Below are 17,364 nucleotides of genomic sequence, written 5' to 3'. Positions count from 1 at the left end.
TAAATAATGAAAATGATATTATATTTATAAAATATAAAACATATTATGTAAAATGATTAAAAATAAATAAATGAAGCAACTACGATTCAAAGAAAACATCTTTTTCAGTGTTAAAATGCTCTTAGCAATCCTGGATGATGAACTGTATCATGTACTCTGATCCCAGTACAGTCGGTACCTCGATAGCCATAACGATAAATATTATAATCAGATAACCGCAAAGTCAAAATAAAAACATTACTTGTACAGTTGTGAGTGCAAAATTTACGTTTCATCTGGAATAACATTTTTTTCGGTACTAAAACGTAGTCGTTTGATATGTGGTTGGCTGCCCCTCCTCTCCTTCCTGAAAAATATCCTCCAAAAATTCCCGAGATACTTCCAATGATTGAACCATTGGACTTTGGACATTAACTTCAGTCAAAAATTGACGAAGCGGATGATTACTAATTTCCACTTAATCCTCGCTGCTACTATCTTTACCATCAAATCATCAATTTTCAAGTGGTGTTGTAAAAATATCAGCAGAAATCGTCTTCCAAAGGCGATATAATTTTATGAGCATTGAATCAGTAAATAACAAAATCAAAAGTTAACTGTAAATCTATAAAAAAAGCTACTTACAAATAAAATTTTATCAAAAACTACTGTTCCCAATGCACCTCAAAATAATAAAAGAATTCATCATTTTATTATTTCATTCTAAAAGTGTAATATAATACCTACCAACAAAAAACATGAATTGCTATCATTATAAAAAATAAATACCTATAAGTAACAACTTACTTTTTGTGGGAACGCATGATGGTGAAAATTCACAAAACACGAAGATTGCATTTGATATTTTTGGTTTTATGGCATTCAATTGCTTTATAAAATAATATCACTACATAGTATAAAAAAAGTCGCTTTCTCTGTCCCTATGTCCCTTTGTATGCATCTTTAAAACTTCGCAACGGATTTTGATGCGGTTTTTTTAATAGATAGACTGATTCAAGAGGAAGGTTTTAGTATATAATTTATTAGGTTTTAGACAAAGCGGACGAACCCGCGGGCGGTAAGCTAGTAAATTTATAAAATACGAAGATTTTTAAAATTGTAACTTATGAACGCTACCCTCACTTTAAAAAATGTAGTATATTTATTATTTACACGAAATATACCTTATAGGGAAGGGAAGATATGGGCTAAAGAGTTAAATAAATAACATAATTATATTTAAATTATTAATTAATTTCCAACTGTGTATTCGGTAGTGTTAACATCTAAATTGATTTGATTTTTACGAAATCTCATAGATGGCGCTGTTACAAAATTAACATTATACAACTTACATTCTTTAAACTATGTTTCTCTTCCCAAGTTACTTAAATGGCATAATTTTTATAGTGTCCATCTAGATATTGTCAAACAACATATTATATATGCGTCATTTGATTATTAATTTCCAATAGTTAACGTGTATTTGATTTTTCTAACACTTCATAGATGGCGCTGTTTCAAATTTGTCTTTATACTGCTAAGATTCATTTAACTGTTTCTCTGCCCAAATTACGTAAATGACATAGTTTTTATTTTGTAAAGCTAGATAATAGCATGGCTTACTCGAAACCAACATTTAAACATGAGTCTTTAGATTGTACGCTGTCGTAGTACACGGAATATGTAAGAAAAATAAAGGCTCACAGCTCCTCCCCCGAAGGTGATATCATGATAATATGTTTAAACTATCCTCACCCGACCTCTTAGGAATATTCATGCAAAATTTGAAGTAAATCTATGCAGTACTTTTCGAGATTAGCTCGGTCAAACATACAGACAAACAGACAAACAGACAAACAGACAAACAGACAAAAATTCTAAAAACTATATTTTTGGCTTCTATATCGATTATAGATCATGGATTATGTATTCTTTTAAAAAAATATTCAATGTACAGTTTTGACTTTCCTACGATTTTATTATATGTATAGATATAAAACTCAAAAGTGACTGAAATAGTGATCTATCAACGCACAGCCCAAACCACTGGACGTATCGGGCTGAAATTTGGCATGCAGGTAGATGTTAGGACGTAGGCATCCGCTAAGAAAGGATTTCCCGAAATTCTTGCGGGAACGGGGAAAAACGGGATGCACGTACAAAGTCGTGGGCGGAAGCTAGTTAATATATAAAATGCTAAAGTTTGTAGGAATTTTTGGTGTTTGTTAATCTTTCACGCGAAAACGGCTGATCAGATCTTTATAAAATACTAGATTTCCGCCCGCGGCTTCGCGTTTTCAAAGAAAAACCCGCATAGTTCCCGTTCCCGTGCGATTTCCGGGATAAAACCTATCCTATGTGTTAATCCAAGTTACCCTCTATATGTGTGCTAAATTTCATTGTAATCGGTTCAATAGTATTTGCGTGAAAGAGTAACAAACACACACACACACACACATCCTCACAAACTTTCGCATTAATAATATTAGTAGGATGGTACAGAGATAGTTCATTGTCTGTATTAACATACTTTATGCAATTTTTTACGTTTATAATCTTACAAGGTCTTTTTTTACTTTTGTTAAATACCATATGAATATCCATATCAATTTAATTTTTATTTTAAACTAGCGGTCCGCCCCGGCATCGCCCGTGGTACCTACATGTTTAAACTATCCTATCTCTCAAGTTGGATCGAACTGCACATGGTGTGCGAATTTTATTATAATCGGTTAAGTGGTTTAGGAGTCCATTGAGGACAAACATTGTTACACGAGATTTATGTATATTAAGATTTATGTTTTAAACAAGAAAATTATGTGTTTTTACAGAAAACGAAACCAGCACCAGAGCCAGAACCAAAATCAATATTAAAAAGGGTAAGATTCATGTTAATTATTGTGATACTAGCTTACCGCCCGCGGCTTCGCCCGCTTTGTCTAAAACCTAATAAATTATATAGTACTAAAACCTTCCTCTTGAATTACTCTAGCTATTAAAAAAAACCGCATCAAAATCCGTTGCGTAGTTTTAAAGATTTAAGCATACAAAGGGACAGAGAAAGCGACTTTGTTTTATACTATGTAGTGATTTGTTTGATGGATATTTTTTTAACAATAAACTAATTTTTATTAAAATTTTTGTTTTAGAGGGACGATAGTTCATCAAGTAATACATTGAAAAGGACAAGGGAGAAGGAAGTTCAGAAAAGATCCGATGTCCAACCAAAGAAAGTCAAGTTAGTAACTACATGGAAATTAATTAAATTTATATTATACTAGCTTACCGCCCGCGGCTTCGCCCGCGCAGTCAAAGAAAAACCCGCATAGTTCCCGTTCCCGTGGGATTTCCGGGATAAAACCTATGTCCTTTCGCGGGTATCAAAATATCTCTATACCAAATTTCATGCAAATTGGTTCAGTAGTTAAGGCGTGATTAAGTAACAGACAGACAGACAGAGTTGCTTTCGCATTTATAATATTAGTATGGATTGCTTTTGTAACATTCAAGTGCAGATTTTATTGTTAATTTTTAAAGATTAGACTCTTTTCCGCCTTACAATTTATTTATAACTAGCTGTGCCCTGCGGTTTTACTCCGCTTCGCTCCTGTTGGTCTTAACGTAAATATATCCTATAGCTTTCCTCGAAAAATGGGCTATCTAACACCGAAACAATTTTTCAAATCGAACTAGTAGTTCTTGAGATTAGCGCGTTCAAACAAACAAACTCTTCAGCTTTATAATATTAGTATAGAATTTAGTGTCTTACTTTCATTGTTCATGAAATACAGCCTTTTAGACAGACTGCAAATCTCAGTAATAGGTCTTACGTAGTTTTTTTTTTTTTTACAGTACAATAGGGGAGTGCTAGTAGTAGTATAGTATAGTATTTGTATTCTCTTTGGTAATAAGGTCCCATTTTACCCTTTCGGCACGGAACCACAGAATACATAATAGTAGCTAAACGCTACAGAACGGACACTCCGCCTCCCGCCAAAATTAAACACTTACCTCACCCCGCACGATCAGGCTAAAAATGGTCCATATTTTTCTACAAGGACGATACGCAACGAAGATTGACAACATTAATCAAATTGACTTAAAGTAATTTTATTATTTTGGATTTGTGATTATCGTTTTTCGTAGAAAATGGTTAGATATCGTGCTGTTTACGGATGTATTTCATCAGAAAACCGCGAATTTCTTTACGCTAGTCACAAATGTGCCAACCATAAAGCGTTAACACACACATTTGCAGTCTCTACAGTGTGACTGTCAAAACGATAATTTTGTATGGAGTGTCCGGGGTGTGGCGGAACCCTAAAAATGTATAAAATTGTGTTATTTATTTCAGAATAGTAGAAACTAGAGCGACTAGAACATCATGTCCTGACATAGTGGATGATGACAACGATGACGCCATAGAAAACAAAGTGCCTTGTAAGATTTGCAAGAAGAAATATCACATTGGTGTGCCCTTGAACAATCATATGAGGACGCATAAAGTGTAAGTATTTTTGAAGAGAAAATTCTTTAGGCGCGTTGAGAGTAAAATTTGAAGGTCGCGTCATGGCAATACCGTCACGTCATGGAGTAAGGCGATGATTTTGGTATCTTTGCAATGAAGTTTCACTTCTGACACGTGTGCTCGGCACATCGCTGTTTTTTTTTTCGCTATATATTCTATTATATTGTTGCTGGCTTCATAAAATGAGGTTTTTCATGTTGACTGTATTTTTATTTAATATGGAGGTGAAATTGGAATTTAACTTGGTGCACTAGTTTTTGAGCTTATCCTGAACAGACAAACAGATGCGTCGTCTCCTCTATTATTTAGAATATGTAGTGACAATATATTAATTATTAATCCACTTATAACTTCAATTTTATGTCTTTGTAAAAAAGAGCATGTGTGCCGAGCACACGTGTCAGAAGTGAAACTTTTTTGACAATATGCAAAGATACCAACGTCGCCTTACTCCATGACGTGACGGTATAGCCATGAACCGACCTTGAAATTTTACTCTCAACGCGCTAAATTAAATTTCACTTCAATAATTACATATTTAACTGTTGTGATACAATATATAAAATACATATATTTATTTATTCAGTAATATATTGTTAGGGCGCTTGTGCACTACAAGGAATTTTAATATCCGGCATTCCGATTTTTTACGGTCCGGTTTGGCATGAAAAAACCGATGAATTGGCTTGTGCACCTGTCCGTCTTTACTCGGATCAGTGCGGTACAGTTCAAGGAAGTTTGGCGGTATAATGCTATCATAAAATATGATTGTTTTTGCATTTTACAAGAAACGAGTAAAAAATATAGAAGGTGAAATATTATATTACTTCGTTATAATAAAAAGTAAAGTTCCGTAAGAGATTTAAAATGCGTGTTTCACTTATTTATTTTAATCGGTGACGAGGAGCTAAAGCTATTCCCCCTTGAACTTTAACTTACCAACACTTACTTAGATAATAATTATAGGTCAATGTATATAAAAATAACAATACCGACTTTTCAAATCACATTGCCAGCTAAAAGGAAGTAAAACAAGAGCTTGCTTTCAATTGGCATATGCTGTAAAAAGAGTAAAATCCAAGCAAGTGGGCATTCGAAAACAACTATACCTACAGCGACTCGTAGACACAAAGAACCATCCGGAATAGGGAAAAGTGAAATATCGGACAGTAAAATTACGTATAGTGCACAAGCTAGCATTTAGATTAATGGCGTGCCATACCGTACCGTAAAAAATAGGAATGCCGGACAGTAAAATTCCTTGTAGTGCACAAGCGCCCTTAGACGTAACTTTTGATTTATATTTTTGTGCATAAATAGTTGTCAATATAGTGTCACTGTTTCCTGTCCGAACATGTTTAGCTGTCGAATACTATAAATTGCCGCGTTCATTTGACTCGTGGCGCATTCGTACGAATCGTGCCTAGGGGCTCGGACGTTGTTTATACTACGTTCGACCCAACTACCCTCACTTTGCTAATAGTCGTTGACTTGCTGCGATTTGTTATCAACTACCTACATCAATTAGGTAGCTGTGTAGAATCGCAGTACATTCTTATTACATTTCAAACTAATATTTAACCTGGCCTCGCGTGTTATTTCTTACAATATTGTATCAAATCATTTTTAATCCTTTAAATATTTTTAACCATTTAATTTATTTTCAGACCTGAAAAAACAATACACAAATGCAACAAGTGCAAAAAGACATTTGCAACGAGCAAAGAATTAGATCGGCACAAATGTGTGACAGAAAGTAAACGAACAAGTAATGTCAAAGAAACAGAAGTTAAAGAGAGTAAGTTATCTTAATATATATAAATCTCGTGTCACAATGTTTGTCCCCAATGGACTCCTAAACCACTTAACCGATTATAATAAAATTCGCACACCATGTGCAGTTCGATCAACTTGAGAGATAGCATAGTTTAAACATGTAGGTACCACGGGCGAAACCGGGGCGGACCACTAGTTGTATTATGTTACTAGCTGTGCTCCGCGGTTTTACCCAAACTCACACATTTATTAATTAAATATAAAATAAAAATATTTCAGGACAATTTTCACACTAAGCTTTCGCTTGTGTTATGGGAACCAGATGGCTGATAAACATACATATATAATTTTAAATAAATACTTATATAGATAATCAACACCCAGACACAGAGCAAACATCTATGTTCATCACACAAATATTTGCCCCGAGTGGGAATCGAACCCACGACCTCTGGCTTGGAAGGCAGGGCCACTGCCAACCAAGCCAACCGGTATTCAATTAGTCTTCTTTTAGAAGCACTTTCGAATCGTCATTACATATTTTTAACATTTACCACCGATTCGGAAAGCAGTATCTATGGAGAAGGACCAGCAAGAAAATCCATAGTTGCTCTTTTAAAATCATGTCAATATTACATTTCAATTTTACATAATATGTAACTTATATCTAACTACATACCCGCATTGCTCCGCTCCTGTTGGTCTTAGCGTGATGATATATAGCCTATATAATAGCCTTCCTCGATAAATGGGCTATCTAACACCGAAAGAATTTTTCAAATCGGACCAGTAGTTCCTGAGATTAGCGCGTTCAATAACACTAACTATCTAAAAAAATTAGTTGTCTGTAAAGTCGGTTTACTGACGATAGTTGAACGTGACAACGTCCGATTGTGCTTCTTTGTCGCTCGTTCCGCGCTCTCGCTCGCACTTCAAGCCTTACATGGAACGCCTTAGAGCGAGGTAACGCCGCATGAGTCATGTTTTTTCGTGCGTGCAGCCGGCTCTATCGACTTATAAGACGTTGTCACGTCAAAACTTGCTTTTGCGCACAAGTTCGACTGCGTGTGAAACAGCGCGGCCCATCTAGTATATTTTCATCTGTTTTCAAGAAAAAAAATCAATTCGACTGTATTTTTTTTGGGATTCCTCACACCTCAATACTTTCGACAGGCTGAACCGATTTTGATGTTTCTTTTTTATTTGAAAGCTTTGTCCCCGTTTTAATGTTGTCTAGTAATTTAACAAATTTTAAGGCGGTTTAGTTTTTTGTTAAAAAATTAATTCTATCATCACTACATAGTATAAAACAAAGTCGCTTTCTCTGTCCCTATGTCCCTTTGTATGCTTAAATCTTTAAAACTACACAACGGATTTTGATGCGGTTTTTTTAATAGATCAAGAGGAAGGTTTTAGTATATAATTTATTATGTTTTAGACAAAGCGGGCGAAGCCGCGGGCGGAAAGCTAGTAATGTATAAGTTATATCGCAAAATGTGTTGGTAAGCGCATAACTGGAGAACGGCTGAACGGATTTCGTTAATTCTTGTTTTTATAATCTTCCATGAAGTACAAGAGTGGTTCTTATGGAGAGAAAATGTAATGTATCACGGGCGAAGCCGGGACGGACCGCTTGTTAATAATCTTAATCTTATATATAAAAATGAATCGCAAAATGTGTTGGTAAGCGCATAACTCGAGAACGGCTGAACCGATTTCGATAATTCTTTTTTTATTATATTCCTTGAAGTACGAGGATGGTTCTTATGGAGAGAAAACGTAAACATGTACCACGGGCGAAGCCGGGGCGGACCGCTAGTATATTATATAAATCTCGTGTCACAATGTTTGTCCTCAATGGACCCCTAAACCACTTAACCGATTATAATAAAATTCGCACACCATGTGCAGTTTGATCCAACTTGAGAGATAGGATAGTTTAAACATGTAGGTACCACGGGCGAAGCCGGGGCTGACCACTATTTAATAATTTTTTTCTTTATATTTACAGCGACTTTGGAATGCAAGTACTGTAAGAGACCATTTAACAGCATAGCGAGTATGCACGGACACATGCCTAGGTGTAATAAACGTAAGTTTTAAGTTTAATATTAATCTAAAGAGGAAAGGTTTGTATGTATGTATGTCTGGTTTTCACGCATACACTACTGAACCGATTACAATGAAATTAAGCACACATAGAGGGGTAACTTGGATTAACACTTAGGATAGGTTTTATCCCGGAAATCGAAAAGTATAAATATATTCTTAACCCTGCTCTTTATACTGATATTCCCTCTGGAATATCAGTTTTAAAAGGAAAATCTTATTTACGCGTGTACTAGGAAGTGAATAAACTATTAAATTATATTTACAGGCAAATCAACAACTTTATCATCAATAGTGATACAGCCATCAGTAAAGAAACGTTTGAAACCGTTGCACGTTCGCACGGTTCGATGCGATCCGATACTTGTCGAGCGGGATGATGGACACTTTGACGTGTCGCGTGTTGTTTGTGTGAGTATTGTATATGGAAACATTTAAAAGTTGGCTTTGAAGATTTTTTTTTAAGTATTTAAGGGAATAAAGTATAGTATTGAAGATTTTTTAGATAGTTAAAAGTAGGGTAGCAAAATATATTTTTTTTAGGTGTTTCTTTCTTACTTATCTATATAAATATAAAAATGAAACTCGTTTCGCGTTGTCACATCATCACGTGTGAACGGGTGGACCGATTTCGATAATTCTTTTTTTATTATATTCTTTGAAGTACGAGGATGGTTCTTATGTAGAGAAAACGTAAATATGTACCACGGGCGAAGCCGGGGCGGACCGCTAATACTTTAAAAGATAACTCAAGAATTTCCACATTGATAAAAAATTAATAGCATACAAAGCTTTTCAATTCATTTAATCAAAATTCTTATTGTTATATCATATTTTCCTAATATAGCAAATAATATCTCCTAATGTAAAAGCAAAAACGGATGAACCCAAAAAGATTTGTAAAGTTTTCCTATACCAAAAATCATATAATACCTGTATACACAACATTCTATAATAATTTTACAGATAAACTAATAATTATTTCTTTATTTTCAGCCATACGGTCTCGACAAAAACTGCGTATACCCGTACCAAAACAAACAACGCACTTCCCTACTAAGTGAGGACAAAATGGTCGTTATTCGTGACGATATAACCAATTCTTTTGAACTAGAAGATTATGTACATTGGGATTCTGATACAGGCACAGACGAATCAGACATTCATATGGAAAAACGACGAAAAGTCGACAGTCTATCATCTATAGCGCTAAAAACAATATTCTCCGAGAAATGCCTGGGAAAAGTGCCGAAGAAAAAGCGGAAAGTCAAAATGGAGAACGCGTTCGATTCGATATTAAATGCTAGTGAAGTTGATAGTGATTTTAGACTAGATATCGATAGTATTATACATAATTTGGGCGATGATAAGAGTGAAAGAGACAACGTTAGTATTAAGATACTTAATGTATTCAGTCAGAAAGAGACGGACTATGATAGCGATAGAACGAGTTTTAACGATGAATTTGATACAGTACAAAGTAACACAAGTAATTTAAAAAGTAGCTTAAGTTTTAATAAAGATATTAATGATGACACTTCAACAAATAGCATAGATAGTATAGCGGAAACGTCAATTTTACAAAATTTAAAAGGAGATGAACTAAAAACTTTACTAGGTACAGATACAACATTAAATTTAGAAGAAAAAGTAAAAAATGATAATTTAACAGATTCAGATGAAAATGTAACTAATGAATCAAAAGATAAAACACAAAATGAATCTTCAAATACAGACTTAAATGGAGAAAATGATACATCAGTAAATTTAAATCAAGTTGAAAATCAAAGTGAAGAAATAAATCATAATAGTGAAGATTCTAATTTAAGATTAGATACTGAAGATAAAAATGCACAAATAAATGATTCTGTATCTAAAAATAAAGAAATTGAAAATGATATCAACAATGGTGATACAGCAATAACAAGTATTGATGAAAATTTAAAAGAATCTGATATTATTAAAGAAGAAAGAAGAAAAGATGAATTATTAAGTACAGAAAATGCGGAAAATACGAGTAAAAATATAATAGTAACTAAAGATTCATCCAAAACTGCAAAAAGCATAGACTCTACCAGTATAAATGATATCGTGAATAGCGTAGAAGCACTTAGTGTAAGTTGTGTTGAAAATTGTAGTGAAAACACCAATTTAGAAGGTAGTAAAAGCAATAGTGGAGCTAATATAAGTGATAAGTCGGTTTTAGAAGCTGTTAATGACGTCAAATGCGCTGCATTGAGTAATACGGTTAAAGCGTGTAGTGATGGTGCGGAAAATTTAAATAATACTTGTAATTATGAAGAAAATACGAGTGTTAAAGAAAATGTGGTAGAAAATAACAGTGAAATATCAAATGATTCGAAAAATAACAGTGATAATATAAACAGTGCAGACAATTTAAGTCAAGAAGACACAAAAACAGAAGATATTGGTGAAAACTCGATCGGTGATACAAATATTGATAAAATGAACATAAATAATACAGAAAATATTAGTGCAAATACAAATCAAACAGCAGAAACAAATAAAATTGCGTCAACAGACGGTAATTTCGACAAAATTGAACACGTTGAGACAAACAATACAGAAAGTACCGCGAATTCCGACAAAATTGACGCATTGAATAACACGCAAGAAATTAGTCGAAATACTGAAAATATTCACGAATTTGACAAAAATGGTGATGTTGACAGTGACAATTTCAATATGGACGACTTAGAAGACGTCAGCGATACTGACATGGATGATAATAAGCTTATGGACGATATAAACGAACAATTAAATCAAAATAACGATTCAAACGATCAGTTAAACCAAAATAACGATTTAAACAATCAGTTAAATGAAAATAACGATTTAAACGATCAGTTAAATCAAGATAATGATAAAAATGACAAAATAACTCTTGATGATTTGTTGACGAAAGGACAGAATGATTTGGATAGTATATCAGATGGAGAATTTACATTGGATGAATAGATGTATTTTTATAGTTATTAGGGCTGATTTTTCAAACCTCGGTTAAAACTTATTCGTCGAATAATGTATAAAACTACCATTTTAAAAACGTATTCTAATTGCCCGTATTTGACAGTTTACGTGACATTTTAATATTATCGTGTAAGGGCGTTTGTCCACTACAAGGAATTTTACGGTCCGGCATTCCGATTTTTTACGGTCCGGTATGGCACGCAATTAATCTAAATACTAGCTTGTGCACTATACGTAATTTTACTGTCCGACATTTTACTTTTCCCTATTCCGGATGGTTTTTTGAGGTTACGAGTCGCTGTAGGTATAATTGTTTTCGAGTGCCCACTTGCTTGGATTTTACTCTTTTTATTACCTACATAATATGCCAATTGAAAGCAAGCTCTTGTTTTACTTTCTTTTAGCTGGCAATGAGATTTGAGAAGTCGGTATTGTTATTTTATATACATTGACCTATAATTATTATCTAAGTAAGTGTTGGTAAGTGGGAATAGATTTAGCTCCTCGTCACCGATTAAAATAAATAAGTGAATTCACTCGCATTTTAAATCTCTGACGGAACTTTACTTTTTATTATAACGAAGTAATATAATATTTCACCTTCTATATTTTTACTCGTTTCTTGTAAAATGCGAAAACAATCATTTATGATAGCATTATACCGCCATACTTCCTTGAACTGTACCGCACTGATCCGAGTAAAGACGGACAGGTGCACAAGCAATTCATCGGTTTTTTCATGCCACACCGGACCGTAAAAAATCGGAATGCCGGACAGTAAAATTCCTTGTAGTGCACAAGCGCCCTTATACTTTATTGGACGGATAAGTTTTATCCAAGCATTGAAAAATCGGCCCTTAGTTAGATATACATATTACATATATATGTGGTATATTGCATTTGGAGGAAAAAGAGATTTTGTTTTTATTTGAAATAATAGAAAGATTTTGAATTTTTAATAAGAAATAGAAGAGAAATTGCATCTTTTTTAAAGGAAAGAAAAGATGAAACAATATTTTGTTTGTTTGAAGAAATAGAAACGCAGTTTTAACAAATTTAAAAGAATAAAGTGCATCTTTTTGAAAATATTGCAAATTTTAACCTAAATTCAAACTATTACTTTTTTATATGATAATCGCAAATAATATACCTATCCTAAGTTTTAACCCATTGACCACCGTAAGCCCCGATCGGGGCGCGACACAATAGATTTTCTATTGTGTCTGTGATTCCGAGGACTGATGGATTAATAAATACAAAAATATAAAAAACCTACTTGCTTGTATAGAAATGTCATTACATTTATTTTCCCCAAACCCCATTAGAAATAAAATAAAACATTATAATTATGTCACTAACCTCAAATAAAATAAATTAATGAAGAAAATAGATACTAAGATATTATATAATTTTGATATAAGAATACATAATATTATGAAATTATGTTTCATACACTTTATATAAAAACCGTATCAAATAATTTTGCAGATCAAAGTGAATTATAACTATTTCGCTCGCACATAAGGAATTACATATATGCTATCTCTTTCTATACGTTAGAAAGTTAGTAGTTTGCAGGGAAAGTTTTTTCTTCGCAAAATTATTTGATGCCTTTAGGATTACATAAATTAAGGTTGATTTTTATTTAGTTATGTATATTAAGACTTAAGATATGCTAAGTAGGTACTTATCTATAAGATGTAAATATGTACTTCGGTGAAATAAAATGTTTTTTTATAAGAAGTTGTTTTATTTGTTTTTAGAATTAAAAACTATCAATACTTTTCTCAGGCATATATCAGCATAGAACTGATTTCCAGGGTTCGATTCCCGGTGGAGGCGAATAAATGTCTCGGTCTGGCAGGACACAGAAGGCTGATCAAGTGATCACCTACTCGTCAGTTGTTCGTAAAGAAAATCGATCAGTGAAACAAATGTATGCATAATGCATCTGCCCCTTACCCCACTAGACACGAGACTTTACACTAATTTATTTTATTTATAGAAAAGAATTTGAGAAAAAAAATCTTATTTTGATCCTAAATCAACTAGGTACTAGACGATAGATGATTCTTTATAATCGGTCCAGAAAATCATTTCAAAACTAAATGCATGCGAGCGATGCGACGGGCAAAAGCTAGTTATTTAAATTTTGAATATATAATTCTATAATAATATTTCAATCTGGATATGACTTGTAATGCTTATATTTTGTTAAAAAGATTAAATTAGTGCTGGTAGAATCGATATGAAAAAAATACGAGTGCAGAGTTTTATTTATTTACTATAATACTCAGATACCTAAGGCAGATCCATTTGAAAACAAACATAATATTAGTGTTGTAGTTTTAATTCGTCAGCAAATACTAAACATTTTATGTTTAAGAGGAGGCTGCCTAAATTTTATGTCAATTTGCATTAATATTCTGAAACAGTCACACATAGGAACTTTAGTATTTATGATTTATTGGCTTAGATCATTAAGTAATGGATAACACACGCAGGCGTTTCCCCTTTTGCCGAGGTATAAGATTATTCGAATCGAAAAATCTTATGCTTTCATAAAAACTCTTTTTATTGGGTCTTTTTCTTTCCATGTACAAGACAGTTACATAATTGTAACATTTTCGCTCGATTCATTTTTTATTCAAAAATTATGCCTTTTGGATTATTAAATTTTTTTAAAGATTTACTTGGACTTTATGTCTAAAATAAATGTTAACAGTAAGAAAATATAGTTTACTATCCAATCCCAAGATATTTTTTCTGAAGATCAATTAAGGTAACGGCACCAGTCGTGGACAAGCATCCAGTAATGGACAAAATAAATATTAAATTTAAATATTAAGACCAAAATTAACGTTATATAATTTGGCAATACTTAAAATAAAAGTTTGGTTCATAAGCTATCAAAATACGACATTTCATCTTATTCGGCCAAAATGTTTGAAGATGGCAGAACGTTATGTTTAGTTGCTGCGACTCGTTTCGAAGAAATCCGTTTTTACTAAGAAAATCCTTAAGGAAGTGAGGACACAATTTTGTTTATAAGAATTTTTGTATAAATGTCAGCAAAATTTGATATTACTTTTATTTATAGTAGTTAAGTGTACGAAATATTACACGATTTAGTATCATGATAGGTTATGATGTGGTTATGATGTTTAAATAAAATTCATCAGTGTCCATAACTGGATTTAATTCTATGGATATATCCATTTATGGACATATGTCGAAAATAAACTTTTTTTTAAAGGTATTAATTACATGCGCTTTTCTGTATTGTCTTTTCTTTCTGATTAATAATATACCTATCATGACCATTTCAAACAAAGGGTTCCAATATTGTACAACAATTGTCCATGACTGGATTTGCTTTGGTTCCTATAATGGACATTGATATTTTTTTGTTAAAATTACACTAATGGGTCCAACAACATAATATCTATCTAAACATGAATAATATATTTTAGAACAATGGGTCATTATGTGCTGTGCGACTCGTTCTCGGCTTCATTCTCTATCACTGCGTAGAGAAGTTGCATACTTATGCGTATTGTAACGCATCTATCATAGAGAGTTCTCTGATGAACTGTTTGGATCGTTGTCTGCTGCTAAATTCCACCACCATATAGCACACACGCTTAAATTTCATCCACACCATCTTGACAACAGTTTAAAAAAAGCTTTTTGCCTCGTGCTACAATTTGGAATCCATATCGATGGACCGCTGCTGGCGGATTCAGATTGGCGATTCACTTCACGAGTGTAGCGGAATGCTAGGAAACAGAGAGATATGGCGGAATATCGTGAAGCGGGTAACATCTACCCCCCCTAGAGTGATATGACGAAGAAGAAGAAGTCCCAAAATGGATGGAATGGCAGTACTTTTTTTAGTTATAATTTTCATCCCTGACTTATTGAGAAAAAAAAACATATATTAGTGTTTCTTAACGGACATAACTCGTATTTAACGATGCATTTGTCCAATTTCTGCCTAGAAAATGGAAATTAAGACTGTTTTAAATATTATAAGTATGCAAAATAATTAATAAGTACTATTTTTTATAAATACATCCCCGATTTATTGTATTCCAATCATCATTTTCAAGATTCAGTTGATAACTATAAGTCTTCTCCAAGTGTAAATAACTGGAGAAACGACATTAGGTACAGTCCATAAATGGGTGTTCATAACTGGATGTTGTCCAAAACTGGGTGTCCATCATTAGATTTTACACTGTCCAACACTGGTGCAAAAAAGTGTTTTTTTAATTTCTAAATAACTTCATTATTTATGCATTGTAATCTTTTTTCTAACATTGGTTACGTTAAACTAACATTGAACTAAAGGTATAACTAAACAATATCCAATAAAGTTAAAAAACCTACGAGAAATTTGCAAAAAACTTCAATTTTTTCCTTAATCTGTACAAGACTGGTGCCGTTACGTTATTACTTTAGTTATAAACGAAATAAGAATAATTGAGCCTCACGAGATTTAGTTTCGAGCTCGAACGCAATCAAATAGCGCATGCGATATTCAACTTTATTACGGCTGTGTTAGCGTCTAGCACGGTAGCGGTCTAACCGGACTCTCAGTGCCAGAAATTATGTTAGGGAGCCTCCTCTTAAACACCCGGCAAACGTTGTTCTGCTAGTAATTTATTAGCCAAAATTTACTTCAGTTGCCTCTTTTTCGACCGATTCTCAGACCTATCCGTTATGCACACAAAATTTCATAATAATCGGTTCAGTCGGAGTTTGAATATTAACACCACGGCACGACAATTTTATGTATTACTAGCGGTCCGCCCCGGCTGCGCCCGTGGTAGGTACATGTTTACGTTTTCTCTACATAAGAACCATCCTCGTACTTCAAGGAATATAATAAAAAAAGAATTATCGAAATCGGTTCAGCCGTTCTTGAGTTATGCGCTTACCAACACATTTTGCGATTCATTTTTATATATAAGATTATCGGATGTTATTTTGAAATTTAATGAAAGTATGAGTTTCTTATAATATAATTCATACTATTGCTCGAAATGATGGATTTTACCAGATTACTGTAGCATGTAGTTGCATATATTGACGATGTTTTAGTGTAGTTTTATTTTATTTATAAATAAGTAGGCGAATAAGTGCGGCTCCTATCCCGGAGGCTGTGGTATCTATGCAAGATTTTACCCACTAGAAGAAAAAAGGTCAGTGAAGAACCCAGGAAATGATATCACACATATATCATACTAGGTGTCCGCCCGCGGCTTCGCCCGCGCAGTCAAAGAAAAACCCGCCGTTCCCGCTCCCGTGGGATTTCCGGCATTGCGTCATTTTCCCATGCTAAAAAGTAGCCTATGTCCTTTCTCAGGTATCAAAATATCTCCATACCAACAGACCGACAGAGTTACTTTCGCATTTATAATATTAGTATGGATTATCATATCATAACAACATCATGTTGGCGAAACACATAACCTAACCTAACCTAACCAAGTACATTGTTGGGGTGGTAAACAAAAGAAACTGTGATAAGCTGTGATGTTAGGGTTAAGTTTATAATAGTTGTGCCGTGTTAATTTGTATATTTATTTGTATTGGTTTTATTTTTATTGTAATGTTTGAATTGTTAATTTTAATGTGACCTTTAATTAGGTATTGTATTTTATTATTATTTTGAAAATTTTATTGTATATTGTAAATTCGTATTTTAAAATTTTATTGTATTTTAATATTATGTGCCCATATTGTAAATAAAGAAAATTGTGTTTTATCTGATTAAAGAAAATAAATGTCTCTAGACTATACTCTAGAGAAAAAAAGTGTGTGCGTGTAACCTTTACGCGCGATTGAAGTAAAACTTCTTTGGCGTTGACGACATATATCACTGAAATGATTAAATATTAACTTAAATAAATAAATATTATATTATAATTTAATTATATTTATTATTCATGTGCTTTACAAAGATAATTTAA

The 17,364-nt window shown here is 33.2% G+C and overlaps 1 protein-coding gene across 3 annotated transcripts in view; it reads left to right on the top strand.

Moving 5' to 3' along the window:
* Window positions 1-17,364, top strand: part of LOC149475044 (uncharacterized) — a 51,509-nt gene that overhangs the window by 7,895 nt on the left and 26,250 nt on the right. Inside the window, exons 6-12 of one of the 3 annotated variants that reach the window (XR_016318124.1) lie at window positions 2,814-2,861; window positions 3,132-3,220; window positions 4,337-4,489; window positions 6,178-6,308; window positions 8,298-8,378; window positions 8,664-8,806; window positions 9,392-11,494. Coding sequence is in view for 2 of the 3 variants with exons in the window: in XM_089713824.1 (XP_089569950.1) it covers window positions 2,814-2,861; window positions 3,132-3,220; window positions 4,337-4,489; window positions 6,178-6,308; window positions 8,298-8,378; window positions 8,664-8,806; window positions 9,392-11,374 (2,628 nt within the window). In the remaining variant the exon portion in view is untranslated. Of the gene's footprint in view, window positions 1-2,813; window positions 2,862-3,131; window positions 3,221-4,336; window positions 4,490-6,177; window positions 6,309-8,297; window positions 8,379-8,663; window positions 8,807-9,391; window positions 11,859-17,364 lie in introns of those variants that run through there. The other 2 variants (XM_089713825.1, XM_089713824.1) reach the window with 2 other exon arrangements.

The sequence above is a fragment of the Colias philodice genome, chromosome 31 (assembly GCF_061535455.1).
Source record: "Colias philodice isolate Cphi_HAF_F1 chromosome 31, ilColPhil1 Martin Lab GWU primary, whole genome shotgun sequence".
NCBI lineage: Eukaryota > Metazoa > Arthropoda > Insecta > Lepidoptera > Pieridae > Colias > Colias philodice.
This window is presented reverse-complemented; position numbering and strand designations above follow the sequence as displayed.